Here is a 22,344-nt window from a genome sequence, read left to right on the forward strand (position 1 = left end):
CTCAACGAAAAAACTGCCATTGTGACTGAACAGAGTAAAAGAGGCAGAGGCAAAAAGATATCCTTTAAAAATCGGAAATCAAATCTTATAGAGGAAAACAGAAAGAAGCATAAACTCTGGAAAGTCAAGTGTAAAAGTATAATTAGGCACGCCAAAAACAAATTTGAAAAGCAACTAGCAAAAGACAAAAAAAAACCTAACATAAAAAAAAATGTAAATATACCAGAAGCAGAAAGCCTGCCAAACAATCAATATGGCCACTGGACGATCCACATGCTAAAGGAGCACTCAAGGAAGACAAGGCCCTTGCAGAGAAGCTAAACAAATTCTTTGCATGGGTCTTCACTGCAGAGGATGAGAGGGAGATTTTTACACATAAGCCATTCCTTTTAGGTAACAAATCTGAGGAACTGATCCAGAATGAAGTGTCAATAGAGGAGATTTTGGAGCAAACTGTAAGTTAAACAGTAATAAATACCCAGAACCAAATGGTATTCACTTGAGTTCCAAAGGAACTCAGATATGAAATTGCAGAACAATTAACTGTAGTATGTAACCTATCATTTAAATCACCCTCTGTAGCAGATGACTGGAGGATAGCTAATGTAATGCCAACTTTTTAAAAAGGCTCCAGGGGCAAGTCTGGCATTTACAGGCCAGTAAGCCTAACTTCAGTACAACGCAAATTGGGTGAAACTATAGTAAAGAACAGAATTATCAGACACAGATGAATACAATCTGTTTGGGGAGAGCCAACATGGCTTTTGTAAAGGGAAATCATGCCTCATCAAACTATCAGAAATCTTTGATGGTGTCAATAAGCATGTGGACAAGGGTGATCCACTGGATATACCATACTTGGCTAGACTTTCAGAAAGTCTTTGATAAGGTCCCTCACCAAAGGCTCTTATGCAAAGTAAGCAGTCATGGGATAAGAGGGAAATTCCACGCATGGATCAGTAACTGGTTAAAAGACAAGAAACAAAGGGTAGGAATAAATGATCAGTTTTCACATTGGAGAGAGGAAAGCAGTGGGATTCCCTGAGGATCTGTACTGGGACCAGTGCTATTCAACATATTCATAAATGATGTGGAAAATGAGGTAAACAGTAAGGTGGCGAAGTCTGCAGAGGCTATAAAATCACTCAAGATAAGGTAAGTCCAAAACTGACTATGAAGAGTTACAAAGGGATCTCTCAAAATTGAGTGACAAAACAGCAGATTAAATTCAAAGTTAATAAGTGCAAAGTAATGCGCATTGGAAAACATAATCCCAGCTATACATACAAAAATGGTGCTGGGTCTAAATTAGCTGTTACCATTCAGGAAAGAGAGTCACTTGGAGTCACTGTGCATAGTTCTCTGAAAACATCTGCTCAGTGTGCAAGGGCAGTCAAAAACGTGAACAGAATGTTAGAAACTATTAGGAATGGGACAGATAATAAAACAAGAAATATCATAATGGCACTATCTAAATCCAATGTACACCCACAACTTGAATACTGAGTGCAGTTCTGGTTGCTTCATTTCTAAAAAGATATATTAGAATTGGAAAAATGACAGAGAAGGGCAATAAAAATTATTAGAAGTATGAAACAACTTCCATATGAGGAGGGATTAAAAACACTGGGACCATTCAAGCTTGGAAGAGAAACCACTAAGAGGGGAATCTGATACAGGTTTATAAAATCATGAATAGAGTAAAGAAAATGAATAGGAAAGTGCTATTTACTCCTTCACATAACATGAGAATGAGGGGTTACCAAATGAAGTTGATAGGCAGTAGGTTTAAAACAAACATAAGGAAGTAATTCTTCACACAACGCACAGTCAACCTGTAGAATTCATTGCCAGGGGATGCTGTGAGGGCCAAAAGCATAACTGGGTTCAAAAAAGAATTAGGTAAGTTCATAGAGGATAAGTCCACCAATGGCTATTAGCCAAGATAATCAGGGATGCAACATATGCTCTGGGTGTCCCTAAAACTCTGACTACCAGAAACTGGGGCTGGATGACAGGGAATGGATCGGATCACTTGATAATTGCCCTATTCTGTTCATTCCCGCTGAAGCATCTTGCACCAGCCACTGTCACAAGACAGAATACTGGGCGAGATGGACCATTGGCCTGACCTACTATAGTTATGTTCCTTTCTTAGTCAATGAATAAAATCAAGGAGGTGAGAGGTAAGATCCACCAATTCTAAAAACTTAAAGGTTATGGGGCCAGATTTTTAAAGACAGACGCCTAATAATGCAAACAGATGCCAGTGGGATTTTTAAACAATGTCTAAGCAGGTTTCATGTTGATTTCATCTTCATTCGATGTGAGTTAGATACCTTGTTACTTTTGAAAATCCCATTAGGCATCCATCTGCATTTTTTGGCACAAATATTTTTGAAAATCTGGCACATGGTGACCAGAAACAGTCAATTCACTAACTACAGTTAATACTTCCTTTGTTTAATAAATTAGTTTAAAATGCAAAACATGTTCTTGTAAATTTATTTTTTCCCCTTGTGTATACAACACAACATAGTTTTATTTTACTAATATAAAACAATTTTAAAACAGGTTTTTGCATATTTTTAATTGAATTCTAATTTCTATCCAAATACAGCTTGACAAATCCTGAGTAAAATATCATCCAGCAAATATGAAATGTATCATTCATTGCTTAAATGAACGAGCATTGATAGCGTATCCCCTGGTTAGCAAAAATTAGTACCATATTTAGAATAAAGGCTATTTAATGTTTGCAAATCAACAAATTTCAATGGTTATACTAACCAATGAGAATGAACCATTTTTTAGGAAAATTCCTAAAAAATACAAAAGTGAAACAAGATTAAAAACAAATAATTAAAATTGAGGTTCCCTGCTTGCTGATTTAAATCATGACTGAAACTGGAAATTTAAATCATTTTGATTCAAATTCATCCATCTTGCAGACAAACAACTTCGTAATGAGTTTTGCTACACTGAGATGGAAAGGCACTGCATAAAACAAGATGATCATCATTCAGTGGTAGAATTCCCTTTTCATTTCAGTGCAGCTGATGCACTATGCGGCGAACAACTGTCATGGATTTAAATGCACTTGCAATTAACATTTTCTTCAGTAACGGTATAATCTAACTTGCATTCCATCTCTTAAAACCTGTTTGTGGAACTGTATCAAAGCAGTTGTGCCCAAATAAATCATCTTGCCTCCTTCATTCTGAAGAGATTAGAACCGACTACTCTGATTAGTCAAATTTCAAAATATTTTATAAGCTTCTCTGAACGGTGAATTCTGAAACAAAGTAAAGAAAATTGTGGGCTTGTTTTGATTTATAAAATCTCCAATTACGTCCTTGTTTTAAATTTGAAATATCAATTCCTCACTTCCATTTTTTCACTGGAGGCAAGATCTTTGGAGGACGTGAACAGTAAACTATAAGGATGTAACCTGAACTGAAGTGATTCCTGCTTCCATATAAGAGGGCAAAAGCTTTTATAAGTTGGAGAGGAAGCCTTACGTTATTGTGGATTCAACTGTTATTTCTCAACATAGGAAATGTGGTATTCCCAAATATTTTGGCTTAATACCCCTCAAAATCTGATGTGCCAAGCAATTAGTATCCCCAAATTTTACATTTTCTATCTAGTTAAGCCAATACCAGCAGTTACTTGTATTATCCAACTGGCCTCATTTTGATAAGTGCTGCAACACACCAAGGATCAGTCACTTCCCCAAGAAGCTTACAATATTTCCTCGAATCCAGTGATGACAGTTAGAGAATTTTTTTTTAAACATTTAAAAATCCTATGTTGACATCTTACCACTAAGCAGTTCAATCCAGTTTTGTACTGTTTCAGGAGGCTGGGTTTCCTTAATGTGCTTCAGAGCTTCATCAAGTAGAACATCCCCTGTGGGAGCATCTGACTTGCAGATCACCTGACAGCAAGTAAAAGAATCTATTACACATCATCCTTCTGTATTTTCATCTCCTTTTATACACCTTAAACGTCTAGGATAAAAACTGGGAACATACGCCTTAATACCACACAACATTACTACATTTAATTTGCAATACTCAACAGTGCTCATTACATCTTGATCAGGAACATCCTCTTTGAAACAATTTAAACCCAATTTAAAAACCACCACCAGTTTTCTCTCTCTGTCTCTCTCTCTCTGAAGAACCTGCAGGGACGCTTTAGTTAAAACCTCATTTTACCATACTTGGTGACTCCCAGTTTGTACATCTGCTGTACAAAAAATTAAGGCCGCAAGGAATTTAACTGTGAAAAGTAAGTACTGTGTAATTATCAAGTAGAGTCATTTATAGACAGATTTTACAAATACTGTTCCCAACTTTGAAACTTAATCATTATGTAAAGAGAATCTCTGATTAAGTTTAATTAGTTAGACTTACTGAACCATCCAAAGTAAGCTTTATTGCTTAACTTAGATAATGTTTTCACCCCTCAGCACTTCAGTTTTTAGAACTGACATTTCAGCAGGTAACTAACTATTCATCAAAGTTTCTTTGTGATCTCCCACCAGTTGCAATTCACTCTCTTCCATAACAACCTGATACAGCAGCACCAGCCTGAATTAGCAGCTCTATGAAATGTAAATTGCTCCATTTATCTCTATCAAAGCTCTATGGACTCTGTTATCCTGTGGCCATGGAATCAGATATTTTTCCATTATGCCTCAAAATGGAGTATTTTATCGTAATTTGCCATTTACCTGCAGCCAGTTTCCCATCACTATTTTCCTTTGTCTCCTTGTTATACTGGGACCTGCTTGTAACTGTTTCTTACTCTCCAGTTTTCGGCTCAAGGCGAAGTTAACTGGATTACACAGTGCACTGTTACATGGAGGCAAGCAGCTGGGCAATCTCAGTCACCGTCTCTTTCTTCTCTCTTCTGGAGATCCTCTGAATGTGTTTCTGCCCTTGCAGCACACTTCAGAGACCATCACTGGCCTGCTCTAAATGTCTATTTTTAGGGACTGAATTTGACTTGGGTTTTCAGCCTGGAGGTCAGGACCACCCTGCACTTTCCACACTGCTAAATGGGGAAATGATCTCGGGAAGTCAATCATAGCACCAAGTACCCACAAGGGAGAAATCTATTTTAGTCTGGTGAACTAAGGCAAAGAGAGATTAAGGGCCTGATTTTCAAAGCTAATGGCCACTAACTTTCTTGCCAAATGTGTCTTTCTGTAATTTTGATAGCCAATATTATTTGGACTAGATTCCTATCTATTGGTTACATCTCATATCCTGAAGCTGAGTATGCATACTTCTGTTTTATTGAAGTTCTCCACAATGCAGCAGCGCTGCTTTGGAGTTGAGTGAAACTTCTCCTCTTTAAGCAAGTTCTTCACTGTATGGACCTCTCAGTCTGGTAATCCACTTGCTTATGGGTGTCTGACTCGATGCTGCCAATCCTAAATATTCAAAAATTATGGAGTTGTCTTCCCCTCTTCCCTCATTCATTTTTTATTTATAACATATTGGGTTTTTTTTTTTACTTGTCTTTTGGTTTCTGACCTTTCACGATGCAGTTGGGTCACATTTTCAACTTTTTCTCCACAATTGGGATAAGAAACCTATTTTTTTTTTTTTTAATGAAAGCTGATTCTTACACAAACAGTTGTCTCCAAGATTTGACGCTTTAGATGAAACACCAACATATCAAAAGACTCACAATAAAATCATGAGACTTGCTAAGAATGATATCATTCTGATGCTGACATCCTTAAGTTTAGCAGAGTCCATGAGTTTGTACTTTAGATTTTGTAGTATTTATTTCCAAATTTAGCATTTAAGTCTGCTTTATGCTCTTGCTAAACATTTGACAGTTGCATTTTGCTTTTAAATCATTTTTGTTTTGGGACATTATGTAGAAGAATAAATGGAAGTGGCTTGTGATAAAAAGTACCAACTTTTTGGGAGCACAGCAATCCATGATTACTAAAGATAGAGAACATGAAGCATACAGTTTCTGTAACAACCAGTTATGTATGCTCCCCACCAACAGATCAGTAATTTTTAATGTAAATATAATAATTTAAAGCAGTGGTCCCCGAATTTTTCAGAGTCACATCCCTCCCCCTGTACCCATCTGCCCCCCACTCCACCCTCAGCCGGGGGCAGGAGCAGGGTCACGTGGGAGAAGCCACGGACAGGGGTAATAGGGCCAAGGCTGGGGCCACAGCTGGGGGCTGGGTCAGAGCCCCAGCCATGGGCGGAGGCTGTGAGCCGGAGCCCCGGGCCAGCAGCTGCAGGGCTGGCAGATGGGAGGGTCCTGGGCGCAGGGCTGGCAGCTGCAGCCAGCAGCCAGGGCCGTGGCTAGGAGCAGAGCTGTGTGGCACTCCCTCCTTGTCTCCCCCGAGGAAGCGGGGGCTGGCCTGGGCCCCAGCTGTACTTCCTGCAAGATTCCTCCGTGCCCCTCTAGGGGGGCATGTCCCCTCGTTTGGGGACCTCTGATTTGAAGTGTATACTACAATCCACCTCCCCTTGCCCTGCACTGAGCAGCACACACTTATGATTTATTTTGCTCAGCTCATTCTCCTTTCCTAATTCCAAAGGACTGCCTGACCTGAACATGTGTGTGCCTTCCTCAAACCTACTCCAATGCCCAAGGAAGTCACTTGAAACTCTCCCACTAGTGGATTATGGATTGGTCTCTGTTGATCAAGTGTAGGAATAGGATGCCTTAAAACCTACTTTAACATCCAGTTACTCTCAGCTCAGACCCATCACCTCCATATTTACTTGTCTGCAACAGTATGAGAAATATTGGGGGGCCAAAAGAGTGACTGCTGCCATATATAATTCAACAAACTGTCTTTGGAGCAGTAAGTAACATGAATATCGGCAATGAGGCTGAAAGCAGATATTTGATTCCTGACATGCAAGGTTAAGCAGTTCTGTGGCCACATGATTCTAGGAGAACCACAAGTACATTGATGCAGAATGACAACAGTCTGGGGATTTGATTGGACAGAAGTGGCCTGGGCTGAGAGCACCACCTAAATTTAAAAACTTGCCTAAATATAACACCATTTTGAACCCCCATCAGATGGAGTGAATGTGAACTTTGTTTGGAGAATGGAAAGATATGACCTTTGACATTTATAATGAAAAAGATTATAAACATATTAGAGGGTCTCTATGTCCATAAAGAAAATTACTTTTGCTCAGAAGAAGGGTAATGAAATCAACCAATATTTAACTTGTGTGGTTGACAAATCAGAGTTCAGGCACCCCCAGGGGAACACAGGTGGTCTGAACCCCGAAGAGTAAGCAACTGAATCAACTGCTTGGATACAATGTTATTGTACATAAAAATATGTTGAGTAACATCTTTTATGAAAGCTTGTAATGTTCTGAACTTGATGGTCATTATGAGATACATATACAGACTGTGGTTGTGAATCTATACATGTATATACATAGTATTCTATGCTCATAATCTGTACTACAATTTCAAATACACCTGAAAGAAGGAAGGTAGGTACTCCTCCGCAGCCAGATGTTTACCCAAAGTCAGACACAAGTAACGATCCCATGGTACAACCCAGGAAAGGACAAGTCATGGACCATTACAGTCACGAAGGAATTTTCCACCCCCCCATGAACCACCATAGTCTGAGAGGAAAAAACCTGCAAACACTTAAAAGAGAAAAGGGTTGAAGACAAGGCTATCCAGAACTCTTGAAGGTGGGGCACTGTCTGTGAATGGTGGATCCTCCCTTAGGACTCGGGGGCATGTTGGGAAACTGTTCAGAGATAATAGATAACTGGTATTAGAAAAGTGAACTTATCTAATATAGAAGTGCAAAGCCTGAAGTTGCATCTTTATTATTTATTCTGTGTAATTTACATACATTTGCTTTCCCTTACTATTTCACCTTTGAATCTGATTTTTCTATTAAATAAACATTGTTTATTTTTTAACCCAAGCAGGTCTCTTGTGCAAACTGTGTGGAGTGCATGTGTCAAAGTAAACTGATAACATGGAGCTGTTTTCAGACCTTTGGGAATGATGAACCAGAAGGAGAAAGTCCAAATGTCTGGTAGTTCAGAACCGTGGGCAGACATGTTTGGAGAGACTCAGGACTGGAAGGCTGTTGGGGTTAACCCTGCAAAGAATCACTAGGCTGGTGAAAGCCAGGGTGAAACTTTTAGGCTTATGGACTGGCTACTGGTGTCATAGCAGTGAGCTATAGCAGCACAGCATTAAAGGCACCCAAAATTACAAGGCAGGTGGAGACAGAATCCCTTACTGGTCTAGGTGATCCTCAAAACTTCACAGATTTTAATCTGTTACATTTCAAAATCAGATGGATAAACTGAATCCATGAGCCCCTCCATTTCAAAAGGCCTCATGATTTAAATATTTTTGCCACAGTATTTAAGTCTCTCTTTGAAGCTCAAAATAAATTACTTTCTTCAAGATGTTCTTGTGCGCTTTTTATTATACAGTTGCTGATATTTTAGCATTTGTTTTGATAAAAAGCATGCACACGCCACTCTGATGGAATAAAGAATTCATGGCTTTTCAAACAAAAAGTAGGTCAAATTCTAAGCAAATGAACCTTGAAAGTGCCCCTGTAAGTATGAGATGTGAAAGAATGAACATTTTAAATATGAGCATTTAGGGCTTTTAGCTATTCTATTCTTTAAGCTCCACATAACCTAAAATGGATGAAAAGGTTAAGTCTTTCATATATGGAAAGATGGAAATAGAGACTAAAAAGTATTCTTTCAACGGCAGCGAACAGCAGAAAAACAAACCACCTAAGTCTGAAACATCTTTTAACTCCACGTTCTCTTTTATTTTATTTTTTTTAAATACACCAACAACAAAACAAAATGCAAAATGGCTTTGGTTTTTATTTCTGATTGCACATGTGCACATATTCATATCATTTCACATAACACATCTTTTAGACTCTCATTAAAAGCAGTTAACAAAATTCTAGGAAGAAAAACAGTATTGGTATGAGGATCCAGAATAAATATAGCCTTTAAGAAACATTCTTGAATGTCTGACAAACCAAAGAAACTGTATGACACTTTGAGGGGGGAAAGATTCTGTGCAAACAAATTAAGGCTGAATACTGCTGGACTAGACGTAACAGTAGTTAGGTCTGTCTGCCTGAACAGAGGTCCAATTCTTCAGAAGTAGAGGAGGTTGGGAGGAGGCTTGGAAAGTTTTCAAACTCTGCTTTAAAAAAAGTTGACCAAAAGATAATGCTGACAGGGCAGTCTCCCCACAACAGTAAAGGTATTTTATGGTAAAAAGGCAACATTAACCATTTTTTAATGACTTGATTTTATAAATATCCATTAATGCCGCTATGACTAATAATCCCTAAGTATACTAGGAATCTCCACAAAGAGTTACTTTAATTTAAAACCTGCAAAATCCAGGTGCAGAAGTGATGGATTAAAGACTGACTCAGATTTTTTGCTTAATTAGGGCCCTGATTCAATAAGGTACATAAGCACGTGCCCAACTCAGAGTATATGAGTAGTCTCATTGACTTCCGTGAGATTGATCATGTGCTACATTAGGCACATACTTAAGTATTTTACAAAATTGGGGCCCAGATGCTACAATTTTTTTCAAATTATGCACATCAATTCATTAACTCCTTTTAAAAGTTCTTCAGAGTAGTGACGGTGCTGAAGCATAAACACACAGCATAATCAGCATACTGTATAGCCCTTAGCACATTTGGGCCCTGACCATGACTGGGCAACATCTCTCAGTACAGAAAAAGATTTTTTTTCGTATTTAAATTGTAATTTACACTTAGCCAATTACTTAGAACAATACAGAAAAAATATGATTGTTTGCCTCTTCCTCTTACCTTTCTTGTTAATAGACTTTTGCGCCTCATTCCACATGCCTCCAGTTGAAGACGTCCTCTCAATGCCAATTCAATTAACATGCAGCCACGCAACCCCGAGGAGATACAATCATTCCAAAAAGATGTGTAACCCTGCAGAAGGAAAGACAACTTTAGGCAAAAGTTTTTCATCTGACGTGAACACAGAAAGGCTTACCGTCTTCTCTAGTCAAATCTTAGAATTTCAAACAAAGGTCAATTTTTGTCTCCCTGTCATTGCAAACCTAGAAAAATTAGCTTTTCACCCACCACTTGATACAGAAAGTCTGGAAGAAAACCTATCCCCGATTTATTTAATTGGTTTCTCAAAGTTTATTTTTGAAAAGTGGTGAAACATTAGACAATTAAAAACAAATATAGCAGTAAATGACAGTTTTTTAGTTATCTTTAGTGTGCTCTATTAAACATATGCACAAGCAGTACATATAAATTACTTTTAATTAATTATAAGTTAATTTTTCAGACCTCAAAGTTTAAGTTGTAGTCTAATTTAGACACTCTACTGGTTGAATAGTATAATTTGTGTTTCCTGAGCAATGCTAACACTACATTTACATTCTTAAGTAGAAAGGCCCTGATGAAATGCTTAATACTGGCTTTCAGACTGCTATTAATGTAAATAGCATGATTATGCATAATCATCAATAAGCAATCCCAGATCATATGAAGGGATCTACTTAAAACGCAGAGAAATCACATTTTTTGCAAGTTGGTCACAGCATAAATAGCCATGTAATACATCTGCGAAATTTGCTATTTATGCTGTGACCAACCCACAATAAATGTGTGATTTCTCTGCAGTGCTTCTCAAACTGGGGGTCTCGCCCCAAGAGGAGGTTGCAAGCCTATTGTAGGGGGATTGCTACATTGCCACCCTTACCTCTGTGCTGCCTTCAGAGCTAGGAAGCTTGAAAGTAGCGGCTGCTGGACAAGTGCCCAGCTCTGCAGGCAGTGCCACAATGAGCAGCAACGCAGAAAGTAGCATAGTATGATACTGCCACCCTTATTTCTCTGCTGCTGCTAGCAATGGTGCTGCCTTCAGAGCTTGGCATGTAGCCAGCAGTTGCCACTTTCTGCTCTGCCTTCAGCATTGGACAGCCCAGAGAATGGCAGCTGCTGGCCAAGAGCCCAGCTCTGAAGGCAGCGCAGAAGTAAGGGGGCAATAGTGCAACCCCCCATCCCCCACAGTAGACTTGTGATGCCTGTTTGGGTTGGGACCCCCAGTTTGAGAAATGCTGTGTACCTTTGTATACTTTTTCCGTAGGGTAAAAAGTATATAAACACCAGATTTCACGGTCCATGCCACAATTTTCATAGCCATGAACCTGGTAGACCCTTAATTATATGCAACACTTTATTCTGCGTACATTGAATAAAGTGGTTTTCCAAACCAATTCCATCATAATTAGCTATTTTTCTAGTCATTAGTTTCCTGTTTGAATACAACTGGCTAAGTATTTTTGAAGCCTACTGTAAAATAGTATTTATACATGCCACAAGATAGCAATTTAAGGATGTTTCATAAACTAAAGCAAGTCTAAAGTAGCATCTTAGGTTTCTGTGATCTTTATACTATCTGCTTAGGAAAAAGTCCTGCACAGACAGGAGAAATAGAAGAGATGACCCACGAAATCTTCCTAACTGTGCATCTCATTGCTTGAGTTTTTGTCAGGACTTTAAAGGAATAGTGTCAATTTGAAAACCACATGTCTAGAGTGTTTTGACTTACAGTAGTTTAAGATAATACCAAATGTAGGCCATTTTCAAATCAAACTAATTTTTAAGTGGTATTTATTTTGAAGGCAAAGAAGAATGCATTTCCAAAGTTTGGGAGAGGGGGGCTGAAATTCCAGCTTATGATGGAAAGCTAACTTCGATTTTAACTATAGAGCAGTCAACATGGCCATAATACTATTTTTCATAAGTAAACTTAAAATATAGAACAAAACCAAACCCTTTAGAAGAAAAACAAAATCAAAGCAATATAGGAAAAATGTCATATTAGTCCATCTGGTCGAGCATCCTGTCTTCAGCACTGGCAAGCACCAGATGTTTTAAAGGAAGGTGCAAGTAGGCAGATATGAGATAATCTGATAATCATGAAAGTCTCACGCTAATCCCCAAAGAAGACTTGATTAAGCCACGAAGCATGAGATTTTATATCGCTCTCAAATCAAATATGTCAATGTGTACAGTTATACCAAGCTAAAATGAGTGCATGCGTGCATTCATGATTTTGCTACACATTAATGTCAAATATGTAGTTTTTAATCAAATTAAATATACATTATTCCCACAGTAATTATAAACAGTTTAACAAAAATTCTGTCAACTGATCAAAATATTAAAAATGACAAAAAGTAAAGTGTTTTTATACATAAACAGAGGATTAAGCACCTGGGGAACTCATTGCAGCACAAGTTCAATAAGATTCAAAAAGGAACACTTATATTATATAAATATTGACAAAATCCACAGCTGTTAGATCAGTGGTGGGCAACCTGCAGCCCATCAGGGTAAACCACTGGCGGGCTGCCAGACCATTTGTTTACATTTGCATGGCCGCATGCAGCTCCCAGTGGCTGCAGTTTGCTGTTCCCAGCCAATGGGAGCTGCAGGAATGGTGAACTGTGGCTGCTGGGAGCTGCAGGCGGCTGTGCAAATGTAAACCACCAGTCTGAAGGCCCACCAGTGGCTTACCCTGATGGGCCACGTGTGGCCCACAGGCTGCAGGTTGCCCACCACTGTAGCAGATGAAACAAACATCTTTATAGTTTATTTTAAAAAAACAAAACAAAAGACAAAAAAAACCCACTCACCTTATGCTGAAGAGCATATGCCAACCACTAACTAATGGAAGCTAGAAAGAAGCTTCTTTTCTGGATAGGTTATGCCTTAACTTGTCCACTATGGGCTTTTAAACATCTGGTCCTGGCCACTGTCAGAAGCAGGATACTAGACTAGATGGATTACTGGCCTGATCAGTATGGCACTGTAGTAGGAAGACAGCCTGAGACATAAGCCCTGTTCTGTGAGTGGGACCTGTTTCATACCAGGCGTCTGATACAAGGGCTTATGTTATGTTTCAGGCTCTCTGCTGGCACTTCCTACAGTATTTCCCATTGAACAGCATCCTTTGAAAGAAAAATTAGATATTGAAATGAAACAAAAACCCACTGACCGGAGTTAATGTTGTGCCACAATGAGATATGCTTTTCCTTATATTTGATAAAAATGTGTTTGTGATGTGGGCAGTTTAAGATTCATGAGGTTCATCACTATTTATTTCCTTGCTTTTAAGTCCTTGTGTTTTATAGAGAGTTGTCATTTAGGAACCTTGATTATTTTTTTTAATTAAATTAATTGTTTGGATCAGTTTAAGTTAGTTTCACTATTACCACAGTAATCCCTACAGATAGAAACTTCTCCACTTCAGCAATAATCCAAAACCACACATGACTACACTCCTATGCAGGAGTTAAGCAATTAATCATGTAACAGTCTTCCATTAAGTGATCTTAGGGTGACCAGACAGCAAGTGTGAAAAATCGGGATGGGGGTGCGGGGTAATAGGAGCCTATATAAGAAAAAGCCCCAAATATCAGGACAGCCCCTATAAAATTGGGACATCTGGTCACCCTAAGGGATCTTGAAAGACTGATCAAAAGATAGTTATTGTTTGTTAAGATTACAATGCTTCCTCTAGAGGGTTAGAAGACATTAAAATGGTGAGACCGCCTAAGTTCTTTTTTTTTTTTTTTTTTTTTAATTAGTCCTTGATGAAAGATTCAGACAGAATGTAGTTGACCCAAAAGTGAAGTAGCACCATGTTTCAAGGAGCACAGATTGCAGTGCTTGCATACAGTCACCAAGGAGAGTATTTAAAACAAAAAAATAAAAAAACAAACATTCTGTACATTTTAAACCTGCCATACTAATTGGGCTTTTGATAGCATTCAGACAGAAGCACTGATCATATTTGAGTTCACAGCAATGACCACACATGATAACAGAAACATTCACATAAAAGGCTGATTTAGCAGGAAGCAGTTAACTCAAACCTCCTGGTATAGTAGAAGAGGAAGAGAGGAAGTGTTTGTCACCATTATAACAATATTTTTTATTCAAATCAGATCACGTTGAATAACTCAGAGCAGTATTATATGGTAGTACTCCTCCCATTCACACAACCCTCACCAGAAACACTGCTAACTATCCTTGATTTACTCATCTTACAGAATAATAGAAGTGTAGGGCTATAAGGAATCTTGAGAAGTCATGAAGCCCATCTCCCTGTGCTGAGGCAGGATCAAGTAAACCTAGAAAATCCCTGACAGTTGTTTGCTTAACCTGTTCTTAAAAACCTCCACTGATGGGGATTCCACAACCTACCTTGGAAGCCTTGTTTCACCACCTTCTGAGACTTTTTGTAGAACTCTGCTAACCAGTTTTAAAACACTCTTTTTAAAATTACTCAGCAGAAGGTAAATTTTTTTTAACTGTCTCAATGGGCAAAATATTGAAGAGCTAATTTTCTCTGCTGAAAGTCTGTATTAGAACAAATGTCTCTGAGTTCAATATTATATGGCAAGTCAACATTTCAAATCAAGGTATTATTTTAATGATCTGTAAATCAACTGTTACACTGATTTCTTCAAATCATGTAGAAAAATTCAGTTTTGACTTCAAAGTGAACCTGGCAATTTTCATGTCAAACAAAATTTTGCTAGCCAAAGTTATAGGAAGCTAAAAATAAGGCTAATAACAGGAATCTGGTTGTGATCTTAACTATGAAAAGATCACTCTCTCAATGTATTTTATTTTACATCACATTTTAATATGACACCAGAACATATACGAGTTCCTCCTATGGTTCTGCAGTGAGCGGTTAACTAAAACATTACTCTCCAATTGTGCAGATTTATGTTCTCTTCCACAACGGCACACAGACAGATAAGTAAATGTGCTGGTTTCTGCATCACTTAAATGAGAGAAAAATTGTGCTAGATGAAGACAAAGTTGGCAGGAAAATAACTTTAATTTTTCAAGCCTTTGAAGTCCTTATCTGCACTAGTCAAAAAGCATTTCAACCAACCATGTGAAGCACTGTAAATTTGTAATCCCTGTACATCTTCAAACCACACACACACAGTAGCTATGCCAGGCATTTTGAAAGCATTCTTTGTACCAACTGGTTGTAAACCTGAGAAAGTGTTTCATTCAGGTCCAGTTGAATCAGTGCAATCTGCAGTGGTTTCTCCCCATTGTGGGCAGGAAGCCACAACTGTTATAGCTGTATCAGATCAGCTAGTTCTAATGTCATCTTGCTGTTTATTGGCACAAGTAGTTTTATCTGCAAAGATTGATTTCCAACTGTCCCTATACCTTGCTAGTCCATAAAACTTGGTTGGCAGTATCAATGTCTCAAAAAAATAAAAATAAAAAAGTCCAATAGGACTCTATCTGAGCCTCCGTTATCTGGCTCTCTGTATTAGCCACCCCGGGTTTAATGGCCTGAACCCTGCTGCCCCAGCGGCTGAAGCTCTTTGCCCATTCTCTGGATTATCCAGATTTTTGATTATCTGATGGTGCCCCGGTCCCAATTAGATCAGATAAATAGGATTCCACTGTATTTGATAGCAATGCATGCCATCTTCAGCTCTGCTGGATACTACAATGTAATCTACAAATACAACATTTCTGTAACACTCATCTGACCCAGTTTTAATACACTGTTGAGTAGTGCCTATACAACACAACCAGGGGTCAATTAAGTTTTTGCATACCTACCAACTACATTGATTAATCATGTCTGTAATGTACATTTAGGGAAAATTAGACAACCATCCTATACGCAACAGTGTGTCAAGAGACTATATGAATGTAGAATTATGTACAAAAAAACTGTATTCAAAAACTAAAATATAAAATTTAAGAGCCTACAAATCCACTCAGTTCTACTTCTTGCTCAGCCAATTGCTCAGACAAACAAGTTTGTTTACATTTGAAGGAGACAATGCTGCCCGCTTCTTGTTCACAATGTCACCTGAAAGTGAGAACAGGCGTTCAAAAAGCACCATTGTTGCAAGACAGTTATGTGCCAGATGCACTAAAGATTCATGTCCCTTCAAGCCTCAACAACCATTCCAGAGGACATGCATCCATGCTGATGATGGGTTCTGCTTGGTTGATCTGCACTGCTTTGGATCGTTATGTTCATTTTCATCATCTGAGTCAGGTGTCACCAGCAGAAGGTTGATTTTCTTATTTGGTGGTTTGGGTTCTGTAGTTTCCGCAAAGGAGTGCTGATCTTTTAAGACTTCTGAAAGCATACTCCACACCCCATCCCCCCAGATTTTGGAAGGCACTTCAGATTCTTAAATCTTGGGTCGAGTGCTGTAGCTATCTTTAGAAATCTCACACTGGTACCTTCTTTGCATTTTGTCAAATATGCAGTGAAATTCTTCTTAAAACAAACATGTGCTGGGTCATCATTTGAGACTGTTAAAACATGAAATATATGGCAGAATGTGGGTACACTACAGAACCAGAGACATACAATTCTCTTCCAAATTTGTGAGTTCAGTCACCAATTTAATTAACATTTTAATGAGTGTCATCAGCATGGAAGCATGTCCTCTGGAATGGGGGCCAAAGCATGAGGGAACATACGAATGCTTAGCAGATCTGGCACAAACAATAGCACCTTGCAATGCTGACTACAAAAGTACCATGCCAATGTCTGTTCTCCCAATTATCTTCCATAAATATAAACAAACTTGTTTCTCTTAGCTGCACAAGTAGGTCTATGTGGACTTGTAGGCTCTAAAGTTTTACATTGTTTTATTTTTGAATGCAGTTTTGTAAACCACCCCCAAAAATCTACATTTGTAAGTTGCGCTTTCATGATAAAGAGATTGCACTACTGCACATGTATGAGGTGAATTGAAAAATACTATTTCTTTTATCACTTTTACAGTGCAAATATTCATAATAAAGATAATAAAAAGTGAGCATTGTACACTTTGTATTCTGTATTGTAACTGAAATCAATATATTTGAAAATGTAGAAAAACATCCAAAATATTTAATAAATTTCAATTGGCATTCTATTGTTTAACAGTGCCATTAAAACTGCGATTAACTAAAAAAAAATCAACCACAATTAATCGCATTAGTTAACTGCGATTAATCGGTAGCCCTAGTTTAAATATGAATATATAGTACTATAATAAATGAAATGATGAATTCACGCTACCATGCCTCTTTTGCATAATGTTGATTGCTAATTTGGCTCCTGGACCAATGAGGTCTGAGCATCACTGATTTAGATGGTTCATCAATATGTATCAGCTGTTCAAATGACGTGCATTGCAAGTTCAGACAAAATATTCCTCAAGGTGTTGTGCACTAGATACACCACTACCTCGGGCTTACTATTTTGGGATGATTATCCCTATCTTAGTAAGTCTGAACTCATTTCCAAGTTGTACTATTTAAATTCCACAAGACAAAGGCAACTGCAATCTCTTGCTGATGCCTCTGAAGCAATAGTGAGAATTCTTTTGGAAGTATATACTGTATAAGCAGAGTTACTATGCAGATCAAAGCACTATGCGCAATAATCAAAAATCTTCATCTGTCATCCATTTGAAGCATACAGCAAAGGTTCGTCAGCTGACATACCGCGAATTCTTAAAAAGAAGAAGACAGCCAACTTTCTGGGGAAGATGTATTTCATAATGCACTTAATCACCATTATCAATAGAAATCTCTTAACTTTTCAAGTTGAGGATTTCTTGTTTGAAGTTTTGCAAAAAGTTAGGCAGAAACTCATAACAGAGATAGGCAATTTTGGTCTTCATATTAAAAAAACATTTCTTAGCAATGTAAAATTTGAAGAAGCGAGCATTTCTGGACCTGTAGAAATAAACTGAAGAAAAATTCACTTCTACTGGTGCCTGCACTTTAGCTAGTCTAAGAATAACGACTTAAATCTTCAAAATATATTTGTAAAGGGACGGTGCCAGCAGAAGAGGGTTTAGATGCAAAAATCAGGATAACAGCATACACAAACTTTAACCATTACTATACTTTAGGTAGAGGTATTTTTCCATGTAACTGTAACTAAACTCAAGATTACAGATCAAGAAGGGAAGAGAAACTGCCGCAAGGGCATAGAACAACATCATATTTCTTGCTTTTCTACAAAATTAAAGTACACTATCTGGGATACTGCACTTTGAACAATTTGACTGCAAAATTACTTAGTCAAATCCATACATTTCCTGAAATAAGTTTTCTAGTTTTTTGAGATAAGGAACGCTTTGGCAGGTATCCCACTTAGGAACACCACAATACAGGTCATTCTATAGTGGAGAACTTTTACATTAAAAGCCTTGATGTAATACCTGCCTCCTTCAATGCTGATAAGAGGTTCTCTCTTTATGGAAAGCAATGAAAAACGTGTGTAGACTTTTCTTTTTTAAAGATTTATTCACCTTATTTGGTTATTGGTGTTTCAAGATAACCCTTCAGCTTTTTCAAGCATATCCTTCCATTTGTTTTTAAGAGTATTTTATTTTATTCCTCCAGAGAGTAACTGTTCAAAAAGCTCTCAACACATGAATAAGAAAACATAAGCATTACAAAAATAAGTACTCAGTCAATATGCTCTTGCTTTGTTTACAATCTTTCCAGTGGTAAACCTTCTATTATTAAAAACAACTAACGTATGTGCCCATTTTTGTTTTGTAATGACTTGTATTACTTCCATTTAACAGTGAGGACAATTTTACACATATTGTGCAACACCAATTAATGGTATGGAAGTCACAAGGCTAAATACAGGCTTAACAGAAGAGTATTTCTTGAAGTTCTGCAGAACTAAAGGCATTACAGAGTAACAAGCTACCTTTTAATACCATAGTTAACGAAAACACTTATCTGTATCTGGTACAATCAAACCGCTATTCTCTGATTTGCCAGGATACTAAAAAGACATAGCAATATTTATAAATATTGGTTTATAGCTGCCAATTTTTCATATCTAATTATTGTATTAAAGTCCTGATGTGCTCCAATCTACCTTTGGTATTGGATTCTTGATTCAATCTTTACCAAGAGAAACTCTCCTTGTACATATTTAACTTTCATGAAACAGAAAAACAGTGTAAACGTCCATTTCTACAATTGGAAAAATGGCTTATTTTCAACATGTTATCTATCATTCCAGGTAGAAAAGACAAGTTTTAACACGTTAGTTGATTGAGGTAAACTTAAGGCAGGGGATGGGTTTACCTCGATCAAATACCACATGTTAAAACTACAACTGCCTTGTCTATACTACAGTGTTACCATGTATTGGTTGGAGTGTTAAATACACCTATTTCTCCTAGTGAAGACAAGGCATTAGCTACATACAAGTTGCCCCTTGTAAATTCTTGATTATAAAACCAGTATCTCAGCAGGATGCATTTTGATTTTACAATCTTGTGTCAGGTTTACATACTGCTAAGACAAACTTATTTTCTAGTGAAATATCTGCTGCAGGAGACTGAAACGTCAGTTTTAATTAAAAAATATTACTTCCAAATGTAATTCATGTTTTATACACAGGCCAGGTCTACACTGCGACTTTAAATCGGTTTAATGGCCGATATACCGATTTAACACTGTACCCGTTCACACGCCGTCGTCATTAATATCGAGTTAAACGGCTCCTTAAATCGATTTCGGAACTCCTCCCAGACGAGAGGAGTAGCGCTAAATTCAAAAGTGATAACTCGGATTAGGGTTCGTGTAGACGGAAATCGACATTATTGTAAACTCCAGGATCACAGTAGCGGGCGTGACCAAACGTAACGGAAGCCAGAGACTCAACGGGATGCTTCATGGAGGGAGGGGGTAATGAGGCTACAGCTACCAGTCTCCAGAGTCTCATGAAAACTATTTGCTTCTTGGCTGAGCACATGTCTGTTAGTTATACAATGTGTTGCGTGGTTCACGGAACAGCTCGTCAGTCTCTTCATCCCGCCCGCACGTGAAAGAGAAGTAAAATAAATAATTCCTTGAGTACTGTAAAGCGTCACCATCTGTGTATGTCTGAATCTGCTGGCAGAGAGTAGCTCGAGGTGTTACAACAGTCCAGGATACTGTTTTGTGATCTTCAGCGGTCAATGATTGCTGTGGCTATGGCGTTTGCCTCCAATGCTCCTCTCGGAAAAAGGCGCCAAAGGGTTGTCTGCTGCCTCATAAAGGGAGGGGTGAGGACTGTACCCCAGATACCCAGGGCAATGTTTTCTGCCCATCAGGCACTGTGCTTCACCCGGAAGTGGGAACTATGGGATAGCTGAGGAACAGCTACCCCAGTGCAGCTCTCGAAATCAGATGGTAGCTTTGGACCATGGACGCAAACAATCGATTTCGTGATCCCACTGTGGACGCGCTAAACCGATTTTATTAGATCTGTTTTGTAATATCGGTTTAAGCTAATTCGAAATAATCGTGCAATGTAGACATACCCACAGTGACAAGAGTTGGTGCCGAGATGTTAATTTCCAGGCTATTGACCAACTTGGCTAGAGCTTAAGTAGAGCACCAAGTTTTAAGAAGAGCACAAAATATAAAAATTGGGCCCGGAGACATGGTGTTTGGAAACAATTTTGAAAAAATTGTGCACGCCTTTGAACTAACTATAGTCCAGTATTTTTTTTTTTTTAAATCATGCTATTAAATTCATAGGTAGGTATCTAAATTGGTAGGACTTTCTTAAAGGTACAGAATGTTCAAAGGTTCCTGAGTTTAGTGGGAGCTTGTAGGTGTTGAATAGTTTTGAAAATTAGGTGACTTACAAAGGGCTTGTCTACACAGTGCTGCAGCAGCACTGCTACAGCGCTTAGTGAAGACACTACCTATGCCAGTGTAGGTACTCCACCTCCCTATAGGTGGAGCTATGTTGACAGGAGAAGTCTGTATGTAACAAGGGGTTAGGCTGCTATAACTGCATTGCTTAGGTGTGTAGATTTTCCACAGCTAAGTGACACAGTTATATCAACTTAAGTCTGTAGTGTAGACTAAGCTAGAGGAACCTAAATAAGAATTTTAGGCACCCGTTTTTAAATAATCTTGGCCACAGTATTTAGCTAAAATGCTATCAGTGAGTTGAGCTGTTGCTTGATGTTTTTTTGAGATGCAGCGGTCCCCAAACTTTTGAGGGTTGCGTCCCCCCCTTACTTCTGTCTGTGCCCTCCCCCCACCGCCCGAGAAGGGAGCCGCAGCTCCTCCACGGGAGGAGGATGCGAACTGGAGTGAGGGAGCCGAGGCTGGGGCTAACAGTGGGGCCGCAGCCAGGGGCCAAGACTGGGGGCAGGGGTGGAGCCACATCTGGAATGCGGTGGGGGCCAGCAGGCGCGCCCGGGGCCAGGAGCAGCTCCTGGCCTTGCCCCCTGCCTCAGCCCCAGGCTGGGAACTGCGGACTGGCTCAGGGCCAGGAAAGGAGCTGCACCAGGACTGGGCCAGGACCAGGAGCCAGGGACATGGCTGGGGGCGGGACCGGAACAGAGCTGAGGGTGGGAAGGGGCTAGGTGGCACTCCCTCCCCGTCCCCCCAGACATTCCTTCACAACCCCTAGGGAGGCATGCCACACACTTTGGGGACCTTTGCTCTAGTGGCTAACCAAATTCCTTGGTGCTGGCAGGTCCACTGTCAGCAATGCAGTATTTATTGGGATATCTAGAAAGTAGCTACAGAATATGGAAATCACAGGAGCAACCTGGTTAATTCTGATCACAAGCTGAATTTACAAGAGTTGGAACTTAGGGAAAACATCTTGTTTAAAAAAATTCATCTTGAAATCACACAGATAACTACTGCATTTCACAATATCATTTTAATTTAGGGGCAGTACTGTGCTTCATGTAAGTCATTATCCAGGCCAAAACACATCTTTATTTCTAGAGAAAGGAGGATCTGTTAGTTATCCTTCTAATGGAAATGGCTTACTTTAATTCTTTTTAAAACAATTCAAGAATAACGTTCTGCAATCTTTTGAAGGGAAGGGAGATAATGAGAATGCTTTCTCATCTTTCAAAACTACACTGCATGTGGAAAGGGACTATAATGCTAAAAAAATATGCTTTTCTAAGTTAGTGTAATGGTCATAAAAATAATGAAAGCATAATATTTACAATATAGGTTTTTCCCATAATTTTACTCATGTAATTTAAAATTTACAGCATTTAGTTTGGCTTCAGAAGTACCTATATAAATGGCTCTCATTTCTACTAAATAGCTTTACAACAATAGCTTCTTGCTTTCTCAGGTTACAGTATTTATTCATAGCAGGTTGCAACATAATCAATTTTGAGTTCTTGTTTTTGAACGGTTTCTCATTGACGCTTTTCTAAAACATATTCATGGAT

The 22,344-nt window shown here is 38.6% G+C and overlaps 1 protein-coding gene across 1 annotated transcript in view; it reads right to left on the minus strand.

Moving 5' to 3' along the window:
- GOLPH3 (golgi phosphoprotein 3) overlaps positions 1-22,344 on the minus strand; it is a 42,249-nt gene that overhangs the window by 5,435 nt on the left and 14,470 nt on the right. The window contains exons 2-3 of the mRNA XM_032771266.2: positions 9,884-10,015; positions 3,826-3,940 (exon numbers count right to left, since the gene is read on the minus strand). Of these exons, the coding sequence (XP_032627157.2) occupies positions 3,826-3,940; positions 9,884-9,964 (196 nt within the window). The 5' untranslated portion in view covers positions 9,965-10,015. The remainder of the gene's footprint in view (positions 1-3,825; positions 3,941-9,883; positions 10,016-22,344) is intronic.

The sequence above is a fragment of the Chelonoidis abingdonii genome, chromosome 6 (assembly GCF_003597395.2).
Source record: "Chelonoidis abingdonii isolate Lonesome George chromosome 6, CheloAbing_2.0, whole genome shotgun sequence".
In the NCBI taxonomy this organism is placed as follows: domain Eukaryota; kingdom Metazoa; phylum Chordata; order Testudines; family Testudinidae; genus Chelonoidis; species Chelonoidis abingdonii.